This window comes from Leucoraja erinacea, chromosome 1 (genome assembly GCF_028641065.1).
Source record: "Leucoraja erinacea ecotype New England chromosome 1, Leri_hhj_1, whole genome shotgun sequence".
Classification (NCBI taxonomy): Eukaryota; Metazoa; Chordata; class Chondrichthyes; order Rajiformes; family Rajidae; genus Leucoraja; species Leucoraja erinaceus.
This window is the reverse complement of record NC_073377.1, coordinates 105,177,103-105,199,453: the sequence shown is the minus strand read 5'-3', so window position 1 is coordinate 105,199,453 and position 22,351 is coordinate 105,177,103. Positions and strand designations below refer to the sequence as shown.

Below are 22,351 nucleotides of genomic sequence, written 5' to 3'. Positions count from 1 at the left end.
GAAAGGTCCATATGGGAATGGGACGGGGAGTTTAAAATGGTTAGCAACTGGGAGATTCAGTAGGCCTTGGCGGATCGAGCGAAAGTGTTCAGCGAAACAGTCGCCGAGTCTACGGTCTTTTCCTTAGGGTTGTAGAGCCTAAAATTAGGTTTAATAAGAGATGGGAAAGATTTGAAAGGAATCCGAGGGGCAAGTTTTTCACAGAGGTTGATGCATATATGGAATGAGCTGCCAGAGGAAGTGGTGTGGGTGGGTTCAATAATGACATTTAATGACACTTGGACAGATACATGGATAGGATGGATTTGGTTGGATATGGGCTAGGCAGAGACAAGCGTACTAGCTTGATCAGGCAACTTGGTCAGGATAAATGGGCCAAATGATTTATTTCTACATTGTATACTCTACGACTCCAATTTCAGATCAAATTAGATCGATCGGCATCATAATTGATCTTTGTACCGGTATTAATTCTCTAAAATACTGCCACATACCTTTCCGTAAATCTTTAGTGTATAAGCTTTATCAACATTGACTGTGACAAGACAATAATTTCAAGGCTTGTTTTGGCAAGTTGAGTTGGCAATGTTACTTTAAATATATAGAAAATTATCAAGAATTTTCCTTAATGCAAAGACACTAACCTCAAAGAATTCTTTCCACCAATTATCCGTTTTTGCCGTTGGTTTAGTAACCGTAAGCCACAGAGGGAATTTGTGGACCCTAAAATAAATAAAAGCAATGATATTCAAAGTTATTGATTTTAAAATACTGAACGTTTAAAGAGAAGTGTTGAAGTATTGACCGTTTTACCTAGATTTTGAATATTTACCAAGTTTCTTCCCATTTTACCTCATTCAACTGTCAAAACTTTCATTGTTTCCTTGGCACCAACAGATAATCACATATTTTGTATCTAACTGAAAATCGTGATTTAGATATATCTTCCTATTAATCTGATACTTGGGCTGGAGGGTGTGTCCAATTGGGATAGACTGAGCAGATCAGGCCGATGTCCCCAGAAATTTAGAAGAATGAAGGGTGAAATGTAAACAGTTCTTCAGCCAACAGTTGCTGGAAGAATGTATCCTATGGCTACAAAGCCAAGAACCAAAAAATAAGAGAACAACCTTTTTGAACTTGATTGAGGTGAGATTCCTACATTCAAAGTTGTGTCAGGATAGCAGTGTTTGCCGGATAGTAGGTGGAGCAGTGCCTGTGGCATCACAAGATGCACTCCCACTGAAAGCAAATCCGCACAGGGTCTTTGCTAGATAATAGACAATAGGTGCAGGAGTAGGCCATTTGGCCCTTTGAGCCAGCACCGCCATTCAATGTGATCATGGCTGATCATCCCCAATCAGTACCCCGTTCCTGCCTTCTCCCCATATCCCCTGACTCCGCTATATTTAAGAGCCCTATCTAGCTCTCTCTTGAACGCATCCAGAGAACCTGCCTCCACTTCCCCCTGAGGCAGAGAATTCCACAGACTCACCACTCTCTGTGAGAAAAAGTGTTTCCTCATCTCCGTTCTAAATGGCTTACTTATTCTTAAACCGTGGCCCCTGGTTCTGGACTCCCCCAACACAGAAACATGTTTCCTGCCTCTAGCGTGACCAAGGTCTTAACAATCGTTTCAATGAGATATCCTCTCATCCTTCTAAAATCCAGAGTGTGCAAGCCCAGCTGCTCCATTCTCTCAACATATGACAGTTCCGCCGGGAATTAACCTTGTAAACCTACGCTGCACTCCCTCAATAGCAAGAATGTCCTTCCTCAAATTAGGTGACCAAAACAGCAAACAATACACCAGGTGTGGTCTCACTAGGGCTCTGTACAACTGCAGAAGGACCTCTTTGCTCCTATATTCGATTCCTCTTGTTATAAAGGTCAACATGCCGTTCGCTTTCTTCACTGCCTGCTGAACCTGCATTCTTACTTTCATAGACTGATGTACAAGGACCCCCAGATCCCATTGTACTTCCCCTTTTCCCAACTTGACGCCATTTAGATAGTAATCTGCCTTCCTGTTTTTGCTACCAAAGTGGATAACCTCACATTTATTCGCAGTAAACTTCATCTGCCATGCATCTGCCCACTCCCCCAACCTGTCTAAGTCACCCTGCATTCTCATAGCATTCTCCTCACAGTTCACACTGTGACCCAGCGTTGTGTCATCTGCAAATTTGCTAATGTTACTTTGAATCCCTTCATCCAAATCATTGATGTATATTGTAAATAGCTGCAGTCCCAGCACCGAGCCTTGCAGTACCTCACTATTCACTGCCTGCCATTATGAAAGGGACCTACTCTTTGTTTCCTGTCTGCCAAGCACTTCTCTATCCATGTCAGCACTCTACCCCCTAATGTGCCTTAATTTTGCCCACTAATCTCCTATGTGGGACCTTATCAAATGCTTTCTGAAAGTCCAGGTACGCTACATCCACTGGCTCCCCCTTGTCCATTTTCCTAGTTACAACTTCAAAAAATTCCAGAAGGTTAGTTAAGCATGATTTCCCCTTCGTAAATCCATGCTGACTCGGACCGATCTAGTTACTGCTATCCAAATGTGTGGCTATCTCATCTTTTATAATTGACACCAGCATCTTCCCCACCATCGATGTCAGGCTAACTGATCTATAATTCCCCGTTTTCTCTCTCCCGCCTATCTTAAAAAGTGGGATAACATTAGCTACCCTCCAATCCACAGGAACTGATCCCGAGGCTATAGAACATTGGAAAATTATCACCAATGTATCCATGATTTCTAGAGCCACTTCCTTAAATACCCTGGGATGCAGACCATTAGGCGCAGGGGATTTATCAGCCTTCAGTCCCATCAGTCTATCCAACACCATTTCCTGCCTAATGTGGATTTCCTTCAGTTCCTCCGTCACCCCAGATCCTCTGACCACTATTATATCAGGAAGATTGTTTGTGTCCTCCTTAGTGAAGACAGATCCAAAGTACCTGTTCAACTCATCTGCCATTTCCTTGTTCCCCTTTATAACGTCACCTTTTTCGGTCTTCAAGGGTCCAGCTTTGGTCTTAACTAATTTTTTCCTCTTCACATACCTAAAGAAGCTTTTATTATCCTGCTTTATATTCTTGGCTAGCTTACCTTCATACCTCATCTTTTCTCCCCGTATTGTCTTTTTGGTTATCTTCTGGTGTTCTTTAAACATTACCCAATCCTCTTGCTTCCCGCTCATCTTTGCTACCTTGTACTTCTTCGCTTTAATTTTGATACTGTGACTGGTCTATAATTCCCTTACAAGGGACTGACGTCACTTGTCAGCCATGGTCGTCCCTTTCTCCCTTTAGAATCTTGCTTCCTCCTAGGAATGAACTGATCCTGCACCTTCTGTATTATTCCTAGAAACACCTGCCATTTTTGTTCCACTGTCATCCCTGCTGGTGTATCTTTCCAGTAAACTTTGGCCAGCTCCTCCCTCAAGGCCCCATAGTCCCCTTTATTCAACTGCAACACTGACACCTCCAATCCACTCCTCTCCCTCTCTAATTGTAGATTAAACCTGACCATGTTATAGTCACTGCCTCCTAATGGCTCATTAACCTCAAGGTCCTTTATCAAATCCGGTTCATTACATAACACTAAATCCAGAATTGCCTTCTCCCTGGTAGGCTCCAATACAAGCTGTACAAATAATTCATCACAAAGGCATTCAACAAAGTCCCTTTCTTGGGGTCCAGTACCAACCTGATTTTCCCAGTCTACCTGCATGTTGAAATCTCGCATAACAACCACAGCATTACTTTTACTACATGCCAATTTTAACTCCTGATTCAACTTACGCCCTATGTCCAGGCTACTGTTTGGGGGCCTGTAGATTAGCCCCATTAGGGTATTTTCACCCTTACAATTCCTTAGTTCTATCCATACTGACTCCACATCTCCTGTTTCAATGTCAACCCCTTGCAAGGGACTGAATTTCATTCCTCACCAACCCGACCCCCTCTGTCTTTTCGATAGGAGGTATACCCTTGAATATTCAGTTCCCATCCCCCCCAACGCTAGTTTAGGAACCATCCAAAACAATCCAAAATAAAGACTAGTAACAAAATATACGATCACTTACTAAGCCACGGATGACTTTGCCAGTTAGGTACACGTTGATCAATACGTGCGATTAACAACAAAATGTCAGAGCGCTAAATTTTCTGCTGCACTTCAATTCAGAATAGCTAAATCCCCCCCCCCCCACAGTTCTGTGTTGTTATTTTTGTTTCTTGTATGTCATTTCTACTGTTGGGCCATCAATTTTCCAAGAACGTGCAACAGAAATTAATATTGATTTCAGTAAAATATCCAGAAAATTAGTCAGTGGACAGTTTCTGAAGTTTAGCCAGAGGCGGAGATAGTTTGACACTCTTATAGTGCTAACTGGTGAAAGATTGCATGTGCAGCGTATATTGGGAGTGAGAATTGAATGTTTGTAATGGAGCATATCTAATTCTCCTCCAGTTATTACAAATACCCATCAGACATCCATCAACCTGTCTGTCTGAATTTCGTCTATTCTCTTCACTTACTTGATTCTTCAAAATCACAAGGACCTCAATCAGAAAAAACATTTGAACAATGAATGTACATAATGACTCTGGCAGCAAATGGTTCCTGGTTTTATGAGCACAGGTCAAGATCTCCCTGGAACTTGTACCACTTAAAGTGAATGGGAGCCCTGATTTACCCCAATACTAGACTAAGAGGGACCCATTGGGACCCTGTCACACAGGAGGCCTGGTCCCCCAATGCAAGATTCCACCACTCACCTGTTCCCCCAATGCAACCCATCCCCCCAACGCAATATTGCACCACTCATGCATATCCCCCAACTGCGCATGTATGGCTCATTTCCCCTCATCCCCCAGCATTCCCTCCCTCTCCTCTTCACCCTCCCTCTTCTTTCCCCTCCCCTAATCCCTCCCTCACCCCTCCTTTCCCCCTACCCTCTGTCACTCCCTCCCTCCATAAAAAGCAGCATCTGCAGTTCCTTCCTCCACAGGTCATTGTTAGCTGTGGTTTAGATCCCTTTGACTTGATTATTAATCCAGTTTGCAGTGTGTGTGTGTGTGTGTGTGTGTGTGTGTGTGTGTGTGTGTGTGTGTGTGTGTGTGTGTGTGTGTGTGTGTGTGTGTGTGTGTGTGTGTGTGTGTGTGTGTGTGTGTGTGTGTGTGTGTGTGTGTGTGTGTGAGTATGTGACTCAAACACTGCGCGAACTGCTCGGCCATCCTGCAACCCTACTCTACCTCCCTTCAGCTCTGCCCACTCCAGCTCAGCCGCCGGTCGGCCCATCCCCGTCCTGCCCACCTGTCCGCTGCCGCCACTCGGCCCATCCCCATTATTTTTGAATGATAGCCCCATTTATATTTGGTTACATTGGTGTCTCATACTGACAACCTATTAAAAACCTTCATATTTTTGGACTGAATAATTTAGAACCATGTTATTTTTGTACACAATAATCCACTTGGAAATCTCAGTAATTTGGTTCACAATAAAATATCAGTATCCTCACAGGCTGAAAAAATGCACAAGCTGTATGTGCAGCATGGCAGTAATGTTCTCAAACCAGCAGGCTGGCAATTATAAAGCTCTTTGTCCCAATCTTTTCAATGATGTACAGAGAACTCCATCACATTTCTCTGCAACCTATTATTAATCATTTAGTATTAAAGCAAAATACTGCGCACAATGAAAATATGAGAAAAGCAGAAAGATCTGGGAATACTCGACAGGCCAGTTGCCATCCCTGCAGAGAGAAATAGTTAACATTTCAGATCAAAGGGTCATTAATTGAAACTTTACCACGTTTAATCTGGTGTCCATGATTGCAAACAGCCAGGTAAATCTGTTCCACCTGAATATTTTTTCTACTTTTCTGTTGTAGATTCACAGAGTACTCTCTGGTGTCAGCATGCTGTTCCTTCAGTTCTGACAGGGGGGCCAGGTTGCAATAGCTTCTTCTGGTTCCTCGTGCTTGATTCATGGGCATTGTATTTCTACTCCTTCACTGCTTCTTCTAACCTGAGCACCTTGCCATCTGATTGGAGTATTGGTAAACATTGCTCAATGGACCACATGCACTTAAATGTCAGCTGAAGCAAAGTGACTACTTCTTACAACATAGAACATAAAATAGTACAACACAGGACCAGTTCCTTTGGCCCATGATTTCTGTGCTGAACATGTTGCCAAGTTAAACTAATCTCTGCTGCCTGCATATGATTCATATTTTCCATTCCCTGCATATCCATGGATCTATCTAAAAGCATCCTAAATGCCACAATCGTACCTGGCTCCACTAACACCCTGGCAGTGTATACCAGGCACCCATCACACTCTTGGGAAAAACCTTGCCCTGCACATCTCTTTTACATTTTGCCACTTTCATCTTACCAGAGCACCCGGAGAAAGTAAGAACGTTCAAACTCCATACAGACAGCACCCTCAGTCAGGAACAAACACTGGTCTCTGGCGCTGTAAGGCTGTTGATAATTATTACATGAAAACTTGAACTAGTTACGGTTCCGCAACTTATGTTGCAATATTTATGAGGTTGAAAAATAATTCTTTTAAATCCAAATATTTTGGATGCAATGAGGATATTTTTCAAAGAGATGCAAAAGCAAATATTGCTTATTTGTAGGAGCGTATTTTGAATTTTATTTCACTATTCCCCATCGAGTGGGTAGACAGTTGAAGTTGTGGCAAATAGAATAAAAATGGAAACTCATTTAGATCAAATAAAAGGAAATACTTAGCAGACAAAACAGCAACTGGAGAGAGAGAAGCAGCAGTAATAATTTTGGTCAATGTCAGATTTCCAGCAAATGCATTATTTTGTTTTTGCATATCTATTCCAATAAAAGCAAAGTATATCAGATGTATTCATATGTTCCTACAGCCTCAGTGGAGCTAACAAATCAAGTTGATGACATATTGGTGACAGCCCACAAACCTGAAGAGCTAACTCAGTTTCTCTTGACTGAGTGTTTCCACAACTTTGTTTTTACCCGAGGATACCAGCATCTCCCATATGTTCACTCTTGCATCTATTTGTAACAACAGCCTAATCAAAAAAAAAGTCAAGTATATTCACCTATGATGCTGAGGCTTCCTGCTTTGTTGGCAATATAGTCACAGATCACACCTGCATCCTCACTGTGTCGACAGTTGTGTGTCCCGATATCTTGTTTGCTGCAGTCTTCCAGTGTCTGTTCACTCCCAGTGCATTTCACATTATCCATGTGTATTGGTCCCACACCATCTCCAAAATAGGCCAGTGATCTTGCCTTGGCTGTGCCCCTTGGGGAAAAAAATCACATGTAATACTCAGAAAACATCAGACTTTGATTAGCTACTTTTCATTATTAACACATTTTTTAACATTGTTCCTTGCCATGGATGTGTCACAATCTTTAAATTATGTTTAAAATTCTGCTTGCATTGGGCATTCATCAGTGATGGATTACTTTGATGTCCACGTGCTAACCATAAAAATACTGCAATCTGCTTAGTGAATTTATGTAGTGGAATTCACATTATTATTCTGCAGTGTGACAGGACAGGGGATTCATGTGTTCCAGTCAATGAGCTGTCGACTTTATCCATTTGCAATTATCTTTTTTTGTACGCATAAAAGGAACTGAAGTTTTCAAACATGTTGGTAAATATGTCAGTGGGAATGACATGAATCAAGGAAGGGTGAAGAGTCTAAGTATTATGAGCATCAAGCATTATTATTTAATCAATCAAGACGGATGGGCTAAGAGGACTCATCCTGCCACAGATGGGTTTTTTTGTATGCTCTTTCCTATACATGTGGGCCAATTTTACAAATTGGATCTCTTGAATAAAGACAAACTGACGACAGATGGCACAATGGGCTAAGTGTTCGGCTGGCGACCGGAAGGTAGCCGGTTCGAATCCCGCTTGGAGTGCATACTGTCGTTGTGTCCTCGGGGCAAGACACTTCACCCACCTTCGCCTGTGTAATGTAAAATCACAGACTTTGGGGTCAATGCACTGACTGAAAAGTCTATTGTTATATATTATAAAGCCACACTCTGCATCTGTTTACCAAGATCCATCTGTTTGAGATGATCACCATCCATGGGCCGAGGTAAACTTTAACAGCAAGCCAAGGATCCAATGCCACTGGGCAGGTGGGAATGGTAGAATAAGAAAACGAAGGCCATCCATAGTAGAGAATGGGAAAAATCAGCATCACAGGTCAATTTGCAGTGAGAGTTCAGGAAAACCTAGTGTAAGTACAAAGCCAAAGAGATCAGAAAGGCTCTGAGGGAACCTCTGATCGAGGGGAGATTGAAGGATTCCGTTGGGGGTCATAAATTACTCTGAAAGGGATCGGATAATCCAGATGGTTGGGAGATGATGAGGTGTCACCGTGTAGGCGACGGTCCTGTTAAGAATGTGGGTGTATAGACAAGAGTGTGCTTATGTATGTTGGGTTGGGGATGAGGGGTGGTGGGAAGGAGGTAGTGGGGGTGGGCACATTCAGTCCTGCTCCTCCTTCAACATAAGGAGGATAGGATAGGAAATTACTTGCTGGAATCTGCAGTCAAGACTTACGAGTGTTTAATCATCATAGGCACTGGAACCAGAACAGTGAAATTCTTATTTCCTGTAGCTTTATGGGCCTGTATCACTTAGGCGATTTTCCAGGCCCGGCAGTCGCCTGAAAAACCGACGACTGGAACGGCGACTGTCAGAGTGGAACACACACACACACACACACACACACACACACACACACACACACACACACACACACACACACACACACACACACACACACACACACACACACACACACACACACACACACACACACACACACACACACACACACACACACACACACACACACACACACACACACACACACACACACACACACACACACACACACACACACACACACACACACACACACACACACACACACACACACACACACACACACACACACACACACACACATCGCTTCCTTCACCAGCCCGTTATGCAGGCGGGGGACAGGGCAAGCAGGGGGAGCGCTGTCTGAGTGATATTCACACTGTGCAAAGCCAATGTGATACAGATACACACCGCGATGAACAATAAGGTTACACGGTAATTAAGATGGTGAAAGCACAGTGTACGGGAAGGGTCACATAAGTCCTTTAAAATAGGGGGAGGGGGAGAGGGGGGAAGAGAGGGGAAGAGAAGGGGGGAGACGTGGTTGGGAGAAGGAGTGGAGACAACATTTAAGAAGCCAGAGATACACGGCTGTGAAGATTACCAGTCAGTTATCCTTAGTTCTGAAAACTACTGCTTACGTTATTTTTCTCAATGAGCCAATGAAATTCACCGGTCAGCATCGGCTACAACCTACGAGAACCTTCGACCTCCTGGCGATCCACCTACGGCACGAGAATTCTCGCTACTCTCCATGGCGGCAACATGTTGAAATATTTGCGGTGACCATTATGAGGCCGCGACTAGTTCCCAGAATGAGGGAACTCCTCACAACAATGAAGGAGACTCCCCGGCAACCACCCACGAACATGTGGCGACCATGTGGCGGCGGTATAGTCTCCTGCAGTCGCCTAAAAAGTCGCCTAAGTGGGACAGGCCCATTACAAGAACATTAAATGCAACAACAATAACAAAAAATTATACATTAAATTATCATTTCTACTCGGTAAACCAGACTATAATAGTGTAAGCCAAAGTAAGTAGTGCACCTTCGTAATACAAAGTCCTGAGTTGTTTGATGCTGAGGTGGGGTTCTGTTTAGGGTGTGCTGGGTTGTTCAGGAGCCTCATGGCTGATGGGATGAAGCTGTTCTTGAACATGGAGGCACCAGTTCTCAGGAACCAATTCTTCTTCCCAACGGTAGCAGCGAAATGAGAGAGTTGCCAAGGTGGTGTTGGTCTCTGATGATATTAACTGATTTCTTGAGGCAGTACTTCCTGCCTTCGATTGTGAGAAGGTCAATACCTGTGATAGACCAGGCAGTGTCCTCAACTCATTTCAGCTGCTGGGTTTCTTGAAGAAAACTGATCATTCAGGATGAAAGTTAAAATACAAAAAAGCTGGGGCACATTAAAATTCCTCAATCCAGAGAACAACTCAGTCACCTGCCTCCCCCACCCTATCTCCATTTACAGAATGGAGCGCATGGATTACACTTGGAACACTTGCTGTTGGTGACTCTTTTTTTGTTATTGTAACTTTTTATTTAAACATGGTAATTGTGGTAATGTTGCCACTCGTGACGGCTGCTTCGCTTACTGGCAGACACTATTGTAGTAGCCATTTAGCTTAAAGGGCCTGTCCCACCAGCATGTGACGAGCACGACAAAACGTGGTGGCTTGAGGCGTATGGCCTCGCAGGGCTGGTCCCACTTCCAACCACGGAGCCATATGGAGCTGGTCCCAACATCATACTCACCAATCAACTGGGCGGGCCGACTGAATTTGGACGTCGCACGGCGTCGGGCAGTTACATCATCACGCAACGGCACGCCGGACGATGACGTCATCGTGCAACGCCACACGCTAGGCGAACGCCGTCAGGACGCTGCGTACGGCGTCCAGATGCTGCGTACGGCATTGAGATGCTGCATACGGCGTTGAGACGCTGCGTACGGCGTTGAGACGCAGCGTACACCCGTCGAGGTGCTGTGTACGGCCTCAATGCGGCTGCGGGCCGACAGGATTTTTGGACAGTGTCAGTTTTTCGGAGCCCTGCGCGATGTCCGGACCAGCCCCGCAGAACTCCATACGGCTCCGGCGATCGAAGTGGGACCGTACGACTCAAGCGACCACGTTAGGTCACATTCGCCGTATGCGGTCGCATGCTGGTGGGACAGGCCCTTAACTCAGTATGTTATAACTATAACCAGTTACCTTTAAATTTTATCTGCCTGTAATTATGTGGATGGGTTTTATACGTGGTCTGAGGCGTGTTTGCGGCTGAGATTCTCGCGCAGACTCCCTAGTAGTTTTAGTTTAGTTTGAAGAATATATGTTCGTATATGTTGGGATGGGGATGAGGGGGTGGGAGGAGGGAGTGAGGGTCACCCAGGTGTCAAGTGTTTTACAGATGAACTGGCGGAGTGGGCACATTCATGCCTGCTCCTCCTTCACCATAAGGAGGATAGGATAGGAAATTACCTGCTGGAATCAGCAGTCAAAACTGAAGTGTTTAATCATCATAGGCATTGGAACCAGAACAGTGAAATTCTTACTTGCTGCAGTTTTATGGGCCTGTCCCACTTGAAGCGATATGAAAATCTGTCACCATATCAATTGCTTTCCCACTATCCAGCGGAATCCCTTTGCTATAGGAATTACAGTTTTGGAATTGCAGGGAAAACAACAGGCTTAGAGAAGGTGCAGCTACCTAGCTCCCCACATATCTTTGTTCTATGATTCTGGACAATGGATGCTTTCTAAGCACCTGGGTGACTTTACTTTAGAGATACAGCGTGGAAGCAGGCCCTTCAGCCCACCATATATGCGCTGACCAGCAATCCCTGTACACTAGAACTATCCTGGGCACTGGGTACAATTTACAACTAACCGAAGCCAATTAACTGACAAAACTGTAGGTCTTTGGAGTGTGGAAGGAAACCGGAACATTCGGAGAAAACCCACGCAGTCACGGGGAGATGTACAAACTCTGTACAAACAGCACCTGTAGTCAGGATCGACCCCGGGTCTCAGGTGCTATAAGGCAGCAACTCTACTGTTGCTCCACTGACACCCTGGGTGTGATGAGGTGTTCTCATTAAGCTTGTGAGGAATAAGATGATTAAACCACCATCATTGTGATGGGCCGAGTAGTTGGAATCACCAACCTTGTGATTCGAACAAACAGTCAGACCTTCAGAGCTGTTGATAACATTGTAGAATAACAAGATGAGGTAAGGAATGTAGCTGACATCACAGAAGCTATTCTTTCGGTCAAAGGCAATTAAGTAGGTAAGGGCAACGGCTACTGAGCCTGCTTGATTAGATAAATGAATATTAACTTTACGCCCCTCATGACAAAGAACCTAATTTAAATGTACATGCGATGTATGATGTGCGAGGAGATGGAATGATTGATGACACACTGAGGGGGGGGTTGGAAGATTGTGAACGTCGGTACCCTGATTGGAAGGGGTCAGAAGGGGAGGCAACCGATCAATAAAGACTGTATACTGAATTGGATAAAAATAGACGTTTTTCCTTTGCTCGGGATGTCTCAACTTGGAGAGGCACCCGATTCTGCAGACTCACAAATAAAGCATTTCTTGTTTCCACAATTTAGTCTCTGAGTAGTGATTGTGAGCACAAACCATATATCTCACAAGCCTAATCTCTACAAAAGCTCTGAACAGTTCATCATTGCTCTGGTTAACACATCTTTCACTGTTCAGAGGTCCGCATCCTTCAATATCAGCACTGTTGATGTTTGGTGCATGTGGAGTTCTCCCTAACCCCACCATCTCCCCCATTATTTCTCACCACTCTACTCCCCTGAAATTCTGCCACAAACCCACACACATTGCCAAATGTCCGTGGCTTGCAGGAATATAAACACCTTCCAGATCATTACAGGTATATTCACCATGACTTCATCTTGATGCAGCTCAGGTCTCCATCATCAGCAGATGTTCTGGATACAAAACGAAAGGGTAGGAAGGCTGGTAGTGATTTCCCTGAGTAAATTGCCTAAAATGTTAGGCAATCTGAACTCAGTCCCACAGGCAAAATAAATCTTTTAAATTAGAGACTAAATCACTTTAAACTGATATTCTCACTCCCAGTGGGTGATGTGTGAATTTAAACAACCGCTGGATGAGGAGGTGAAGGAGTTCAGGCAACTTTTGAATCGGAGTTAATTTCAATGAACTTCACTTTCCATTTGACACCGTAACATCTGGCCTTGCACAGCTTGGTGCAGTGACTGGATGGGAAGACGTTCAAATAACAGGCACAAATATCCTTCATCTGTATGGCAAAAAAATAAATCAAGTGGTTTACTGAAAATCCAAAAACTGCAAATGGTGCACTGTCTGTAATTCGGAGTACCTGCTTATCTAGATTCGTTCTGTGAAATGTCGCACCGAGCAGAGCACATTTGCTGATGGTTAATTGAGCTTTATATGAAGGGGCCACCCAATGTTATGCTAAATAAGGTTTGAGAAATACTGAATCGCAGCATATTTCAGTTCATTTCTGGAGCAGCTGTGATTACCCAAAGGTAACTCAACTCTTTTGAAATCTGGCGGAATTTCCTGCTGTGGTTCTATTTAAAATATTTTTTACCAGTTTTATTGAAATTGCAGAAAAATCCCAGAGTGGGAAAGAGAACTCCCAAGTATCGTAATTGCTAATATTGGATCTTTTACATGTCACGATCTGACAAAGTTGTAAATGAGATTAGTTGTTTATGAATAGCTGGAAACTGACAGGCAGTTGTGAGGTTCAGAACTATTTAGCAATAAGATTTGCAGGGGACTGGGTCATTATAACCATTTAAAGTAGAGTTACATACAATTTTTGAGATCAGGGAATTTGAGTTAATGTTACTGAGCACAGAAGTGGAGCTGAGGCCCAGGGTAGCTCAGCAATCAGCATATTGAATGGTGGGGCAGATTTAAAGGCCTGGTGACCACCTCCTGCTCATGTTTTGCTCTCGTGTTCAATAGATTTTACTGATTTTGGCCAAGGTTCTGCCCCCAAATCTCAGTACACTGGTACTACCTTGGAGTTTGTTTGCTTCTCATCTGTTTCATAAACCTGGTCACAGATATTGTTTAATTTTAGGTACGTTCTAGACTAAGTGAGACCTGTTGGGTCCCAGCATCACACGGGAGGGCTGCTCCCCAACGCAATATTCCACCTCTCCACCAATTCCAATATTGGTGGCCAGTGGGGAGGGGGGGGGGGGCTTCTGGAGTGCTAGTATGGGTGTTGTGGGTTGAAAAGACTGGTTTCCAGAGGGCTAGTATGGATATTGTAGGCCAAATGGATTTTTGACCTGGCGGCTCAGTCACTGAAGCCTGGTGTGCTGGCAGCTCACTAACTCACGGCTGGTGGGCTGGCAGTTGACTCACGGCTACTCCTTGAAATTCCATTTCAAGCAGGATGCAAGGCCACAAAATTCAAGTGCAGTTTCTTACCACTTCAAGCAGGGTGCAAGGCCATCAAATTCAAGTGCTGTTTCATACTATTGTGTTTAAGAAGGAATTGCAGATGCTGGGAAATTGAAGGTAGTCAAAAGTGTTGGAGAAACTCAGCGGGTGTGGCAGCATCTATGGAGTGAAGGAAATAGGCAATTTTTCGGCCCAAAACGTTGTCTATTTCTTTCGCTCCATAGATGCTGCCGCACCCGCTGAGTTTCTCCAGCACTTTTGTCTACCTGCTGTTTCATACCATTTCAAGCAGGGTGCAAGGCCACTAAAGACCGCGAGTCATGACCTCTCCCTCCTCCTTCTTGCAGAGACTGAGTCACGCCCACACTTCTGGGATTATAGTCCCTCCCACCAGAAGGCGCATGGCCTTCATGGCGTGATTGACAGGAGAGAGAATCTCAACATTTTAAAAACACTAATAACTCTTTTATTTTTCATCGATGGGAAAAATTCACAGCACCTGATGAGCTGTGGGGGACTCTGGGTAAGATGGCCAAAAATCACAGCCGTGCGTGGTAGCGGTTATGCGAAAATCAATATAAAAACGCAAACAGGAAGTGGTCAAGATTAGACTTTTAATTATATGGAAGGCAAGGCAACTTTAATTAGGCAAGGCAACTTTAATTGGGCAAGGCAACTTTAATTGGGCAAGGCAACTTTAATTAGGCAAGGCAATTTTAATTAGGCAAGGTGACTAATTAGGCAAGACAACTTTAATTAGGCAACACAGCTTGAGCATTTCTAAACCAAAGGCAACACAGCTTTAGCATTTCCAAACAAAAGGCAACACAGCTTTAGCATTTCCAAACCAAAGGCAACACTGCTTTAGCATTTCCAAACTATATTTTCAAACCACATTAAGGGCACTGACAGGTCAGTAAAACCACTCACAGTTTAGTAGACATGTGCTCATTGTTATTCACAGTTCAGACTCAGAGACATGACCCTCTCGCTCCCCTATGTTGCAGAGAGGGGAGACTGAGGCACTCAACACTTCCAGGTTTTATAATATCTCCGGAAGGGGCATGGCCTTCAGGAGAGAGAATTTCAACATTTTTTAAACATCGATGGGAAAAATCCTCTTGTCCTGTGCAACAGAGGGGGACTCTGAGTAAGATGGCCAAAAATCACAGCCGTAAGTGGCAGCGTTTTTTCTAAAATCAATATACAGAACAGGAAGTAGTCAAGATCAGACTTTTAGTAATATAGATGAAAGCAAGCAATAGTTGGTTCTGCTGTGCTCTTTATTTTGTGGGTTTTACTCTTGTCATAAGCATTCTGATTACCTGTATGTGCACCTTAAGTATAGGGGACAATAGGTACTCCTCTAAGGATTTCCCTTCCCTAGTGTCATTAAAAATGCTTCCTTCGATGGGAGGCCTTGACGAAGTTACATCAGATCTTGCACCTGGTTGGGTCAAAGCTCTGTCCTTATTGCTTCCGAATCATGTGGCTGTTCATGATCGGAAGAATTATATTTTATCACAGCTTGAGTTTTCACACTATTTCATACATTCCACACCACACAAGCCAACGGGCAGATCGGGGCAGTCTGAAAATCAGCACGTTTTCAAGGAGTTCAATATGTCCTCTGGACAGAAACATTTTTTAACTGGACAGCAGAGTTTGTTTGAGTGCAAGCATTTCTGTGTAGTGCACCTGGGTGACTTTAGGCCTGCTAACCATTCCTCATGAAGGGAAAGATTTTATCATTAACGGAATAGTGACTTTGAGCACTAAAAGTAACTTAGAACCATTTACTAAGACCGTAAGAACATAAGAAATAGATGCAAGAGAAACCAAGAAGAAAAAATACAGAGTAATTACCCAACATGGTTGTATCTGGTTGTAATACAATACAATCTGGAGACAAATTTAGCAGCACGTTATTCCTCTCTGTGATTGGTTAAGGTATTGCTTTGCTTGTGTGCTTTTTGCTATTCTTGTTGGTGTAAAGTTAAACTTACTACTATCATTGCTATGGTGGATTTCCCTTTTCCCTCACTTTGTGAAAGGTCTTTGGTGGAAATGGTTCCTCTTCATCTGTTGGCCATCTCCTTGTTGAAAAATGGCTCTTGGAAAATCAGCTTCAAACCTAGACTGCAACTTGGTTTTCATAATTTTATCTTGTAAAAGAACTGCTTGTCCTCACCAAATAAAGAATTGCCACGGTTGTTGTAGCGTTAGCTCCCTTCAACTTGTACATCTTGTCTGCATTACCTCTTGATCTTATGGAGAATGCATTTTGATCAAAAAATCATTTAGTATTTCTGGCATATTGTGCATGATGACCCTGTTCTCTTTGTACCTTTGTAGACAACAATCCAGCAAATAGATTGTCTAACTCTTATTCTTCCTCTTTGTTTAAGTGGCTGTATATTATTTGAAGTGATTCTTTTTGCAAACAAAGATTCTGATGTAGATTAATTTATTGTCATGTACAGCTGGGTGCAATGAAATTCTTTGTTCGCATGAAGCTCAGAGAGTGAACAAGTGAAGCTTGATCAAAACGACATGAGCACAAAACAGCAGAATGGTGTGAAGATTGTAATGTAATCTGAAGTACTGCAAAAATATACTGAAGTGCAATAATGGAATAACTGAATGACATGGAATTGAGAATAAGAGTATGATATAAACAAAGAGATATATTATCTTGCACTCTCATGTCCAGTTTTAGATTTAGATTTATGGCTGTGGATTTCTTTGTTCAATTTTTAAATTTGTTTTTGTTGAATAGGGGTAATTGTACTAATCGTACTACACCCAATTTGAATGACTCAAATATCTAAGGCGCTTTCAAGCTTTGTCCTCTGCTATAATATGGCTTTATTGATTTTGATCAATTATTTTTTTGCTTTCCCATTTTCTCTGGATATTCACATATTTTATTTGCACATTTGCCATCAGTTGAGTTTTTTCACAAATTCTGCAGTTCTACACATCAGCAGGACAATTTCATTTTATTTGTGAGCTTGCAGGGCAAACCGTATCTATTGCATAACCTTCTGCAAGTTGGCATTTTATTATTTGATTGGTGTTTTATTATTGCATCAGCTCTGCTTCTTTTTCCAATACTAATTTGGAGTTTGGCTGTCTGAGTATTCAGCGTTTCCATCAAGCTCCTCGTAACTTCCAGCGCTCTGGCTGTATCTATAGTTTAATAGCTTCATCTTCCTCATCAGAGTTCTCTGCAAATCTGAGCATATTGAGCTCTAAATACATTGTTCCACTAACTTTTCAATAATTTCCTTCTATTTACATTTCCTAGCAGTATTTTCAAACCAAGTAAGCTATTACCTAACCTATTTTCTGTCGCAGGCTTTGGTATTGGCCTAGTATTGGTTTATCATTGTCATGTAAATTAAGATACAGAGAAAAGCTTTTGTTTGCATGTAATCTAATTAAATCAAACCTACTATACATGAATACAATCAAGCCATATCTAAATACAACAGATGGTGTAAAAATAAAAATAACAAAGTGCAGAACATAGTATTACAGCATTGTAGTTTAACAGATACAGAGAAAAAGGCCAGCATCCGAAATGAAGTTAAGTTGGGATGATTGGGACTACCTCCTAACCTATGGAAATGCTTTCAGCAGTCTGATAACAGGGAAAGATACTGGCAGTATGTGCTTTCAAGCCTTTGTATCTTATGCCCCATGGGGGAGAGCATAAGAGGGAATGACTGGGATGAACATGGTCCTTGCTTATGTTATTCGCTTTCTTGAGGAAGCGTGAAGTATACATGGAGTCAATGGTGGGGTATCTGGTCTGTGTGATGGACTGGGTTATATCTCACAATTCTCTACAATTTCTTGCATCTTGGTCAAAGCTGTTCCCCAATCATCTGTGATGCAACCCAATAGTATTTCTTCTACATAGCATCTGCAGAAGTCAGCAAAAGTTATTGAAGCCATGCCAAACTTACGTAATCTTCTGAGGAAGTACCTTAAAACCTTCGTTATAATGGACCATGGTGGGGGGGAGGTAGGAGGGGATGGTGTCCATTATTGTGGATTGTCAGCAATAACTGAAGGTTGCTGAAGATCCTGAAGACTGGTGTTCATGCCAGAAGCAGAGCAGAAGCTCAATTCGATAAAGTTATGTTCTCAGATTAGGCTTAGTTTTGAGCTACAGCATGGAAACAGGCCCTAGCAGCTGCACCACTCTGCCATCACACAGGTAAATGGATCTCCTCAAGCCCCAGATCCCAGAAATAATGGTGTTTCTCTGTCAATCCCTGCTCCAGGCGAGCGAGTCCGCCCGCCAACCTTAACATTAAAAGATGATCAGCCAACTCGAGTTCATTCATCTGGAAGCAAGCTCGAAATATTTATTGTTTCCAAGCATGAATGCAGTGTTCTTGCTGTGTGATGGTTCCATCAGTTGTGAGGAGAAAATCCTTTTGGCCCATCTTCCCTCCCCACTCCCTGGTACTGACTTGTTCACTGGTCTTGGTCTGCAACACCTCTCGCTTCTTGCTGGCTGGATTTCTGCTGGTTGAGGTTAACCATCAGACACATAGTAAATCTCCATTTTATGAGGTTGTTTAACTATTTTCAATCCTGGAGTTTTTGTAATCTTATAAAATGCCAATGGTTCCTGTCCTGCATTATATGAACGGACCCCTCGGTTGCAACATAAGTTGTCCGCAATAACCAAAATCTGTCATATAATAACGAGGGTAATAACGAGGGTAAACTGTAGAGGCATTGGTGTACTTTTTTTTGCCATATGCTCAATGAAGCTCTGAAATCAATGGTTACAAATCTGATTGATTTGAGGATCATGATGAACCTTTCAGCGATCTCATCAAGATTTTTACTTCTGGCTTAATAATTGGAACAATCAAATCTTCTTGCTCCCATGCAAAAGATGCAAGATGTAACGGACCTTCATCTTTTTTAGAGTGAATATTAATTCACATTTTTACTTACATTTTCTGAACATTTCCACAATGTTGTTGTCAGTGTAGTTCAGTGTGGGCTGAAACCATGCAGTAGTTACATCCATTGATCACATAGACTGATTGTGCTGATTTATTTTCAATTGACAGTTATCCTGCTTGAATATATATATATATATATATATATATATTTTTTTTTTTCTCAGTATTCACTTAATAATCTCCATCATTTTACAAACCTTGTACTTTCCAGAGTATTGTTTGATAATTAGATATCCAGCCTCAGATCAGTAACTCAACAACATGTTTAATCTTCCAAACTCCATGCCACATACTAGCAGAGTGATACGATGTGTAAACAATACACAGAATTCTTCTGCACACAACGTTTGAAGACGTTTAAACATTGCAAAGCTTATGGTACACCTGTCATCACTACCATAATGTAGGAAAACTATATGTGCACAGCAATTTTCACAAACAACGATGTGGTAATGACAAAATAATCTGCTTCAGGAAAGTTGGTAGAAGACGAGTGTTTGGTCAGAATACCAAGTTTTAATTCCACCTCTACTTGAAAACTATGTCAACAAATCTTCAACATCCGCAGGAGAGAGCCTTGGTTTAGCATCTCATCCAAAAGCCAGTATCGTGCTTCCTGAATATTCTCTTGCGATAAAATCTCCGGAAAAAAGTATTTGAATGCACAATCTCCAGAGGAGGGATGAGAGCTACCATGGAGACTCCGCAGACACATCCATTCACCTATTTTCTGGTGATTCAATCAATGTTTTGCTGCTGTTCGTTGATCTATTAGGATAATTCCCATGGGGAAATCCAAGTTTAGAATTTTTTAAGTTCTTTCATTTTGACGTACTATTATTATTTCAGCATTTATCTATGTTTCAATATAAACAAATGATACTAATAACACTAGGTTGCATGTTATTTTGGTCTCATATTCTACTCGGTGGAACACTTAAAAATGCAACTGGAATTTTTGAAGATAATCCAGTGCCTTCGAAAGAAAATTCTGGCTATCATTAATGGTCAAAAAATGATGTGATTTTTTTTGGCTTAAACAATTAGCTGGGAAAATGTTTCAAGATACTTTATAAGACTCCCTTGGCATTTAAAGCAACTGCCTCTGATCTAGCAGTTACTTACTTGTATCCCAGCTGATGGCAGACCACAGCAGCATCCTTGTCAGTCCATCCATCATCACAAATGGTTCCCCACTGACCATTGATAAAAATTTCAACACGTCCTTCTTTCTTATTTTCACCATCCATCAGCCTGATAGGAGGACCTGGAAGTCAGCAAATGCATAAGTGAGCCAAGATTTAAAAACATCATGAACCTGAAACACCAACTGAATGTTAAACACATTTCCAGTTTGCAATGCCAAGGGCAGGTCACAAAAGGGTAGAAACTAGTTCGCTGAAATATTGGCCATTACAAGAGTCAAGAGTGTTCATTGTCAACTGTACATGAATAGAACAATGAAATACTTACTTACAGGATGGCAGGTCTGTAAACACACTACTCAATAGAAAACATAATAGACAAACAAATAAAGTTTACTGAATAAAAACCACAAATATTAGTGCAAAACAAAATAATAGCCTAAAGTCCCTGATGCAACCAACGCAGTTCATATTGCGTAGTTTAGTTGATGTTTACAGTGTTCAATAGTCTGATGGTGGTTGGGCTGAAGCTATTCCTGACAACTTTTAGACTCCTATACCTTCTTCCTGATGTTAAGAGTGAGATGAGAACATGGCCAGAGTAGAGTGGGTCTTTGATGCTGCTGGCTGCCTTTTTGAGGCAGCAACGCCTGTTATAGAACTGTTTGATGGTGGGGAGGTCACTTCCTGTGTTGGACGGGGCGGTGCCTCCACTTTTAGTAATCTCTTTTGTTCCTGGGCCAAGGCAACTCCAGGATTCCATTAGGAAGAGTATCAATTTGCCCTGATATAGGTTCAAGCTATCATAAAAAGCCACCCTCTGGGGCAAAGTAATGGAGATAGACATGAAAATAACAGGATTGGTTGACATAATCCAAAACTTAATGGGTTATGGAATTGTTGCTGCAGACTAGAGGCTCACAAATGTAATTCCACTATTTAATAAAGGATAGAAAGCAGTGAGGTACAGTGAAGAATATCAGTTGAAGGGAAATGCTAAAGTCTATTATTGTAAAGGAAATGATAAGGGGACAAAAGACACATTGGCAAGGGGATTAGAGAATGTCCACGTCAATCTGTGCAAGGAAAATTTTGTTTGACAACCCTACTGAAACTATTTTGAGGATGCATCTGGTAGAATTGATAAGGAAGAAAGAGAGGAAATGATGTGCTTAGATTTTCATTTGGCTTCTGATAAGGACCCACATTAAATCTAGTAAGTGAAATTAGAGTGGTTTGCATTCAGAACAACCTACTGGTATGGTCAGCATCAGGGAATAAATAAAACATTTTCAGGGTGGCAGACAGTAATAACTACTTGGTTACCACAGTAATCAATGCTTGTGCTCCACTTATTCAATGATTTGACTGCATGTAAAATGAAGTATGCCGACAACAATAAATTTGCTGGAATTGTGAATTGTGATTAGGATGCAAAGAAACTGCAAGGCAATTTAGAAAAGTAGGGTGTGTGGGCAAATATATGACATACCCGCTAAACATTTGGGTAAACCAAGCAGTTAGAAGGCAAATATTATATTGATATTCAGTGCAAGAGGTTTTGAATATAGGAACAAAGACATTTTGCTACCATTGATGGATTTTGTGGGCTATGTTGTGCAGATTTGGTCTCCTTTGCTAAGAATTTTTATATTTGATATGGAAGGAGTGAAACAAATGTTCTACAGGCTGTTTTATAGAACAGCAGTGCTATTTGATGAGAAGAGACTGGATCAGCCAGGCCAGTCACTGATGTTTAGAAGAATTAGAAGGGATCTCATTGAAACATAAAACATTCTGACATGGCTTGGTAGACCAGATGCAGGGAGGATGTTTCCTTTGAATGGGCAGAGTCTAAAATAAGCAGTTCTACTCAGGATATAGGATACCTCATTTAGGAGTAAAATAAGAAGAAATGTCATCATTCCGAGCATATTGATGTTGCAGAATTTGCCATCTCAGATGCAGTATAGTTCAAGGAAAGAAGCTAGGAAGGTAAATTTCTAGACATAAAGAACATAATCTGTATGG

The 22,351-nt window shown here is 42.1% G+C and overlaps 1 protein-coding gene across 1 annotated transcript in view; it reads right to left on the bottom strand.

Annotated features, from left to right (window-relative positions):
- Positions 1–22,351, bottom strand: part of prss12 (serine protease 12) — a 142,752-nt gene that overhangs the window by 23,903 nt on the left and 96,498 nt on the right. Inside the window, exons 8-10 of the mRNA XM_055640686.1 lie at positions 20,301–20,442; positions 7,125–7,330; positions 645–723 (exon numbers count right to left, since the gene is read on the bottom strand). Coding sequence (XP_055496661.1) covers positions 645–723; positions 7,125–7,330; positions 20,301–20,442 — 427 coding nt within the window. The remainder of the gene's footprint in view (positions 1–644; positions 724–7,124; positions 7,331–20,300; positions 20,443–22,351) is intronic.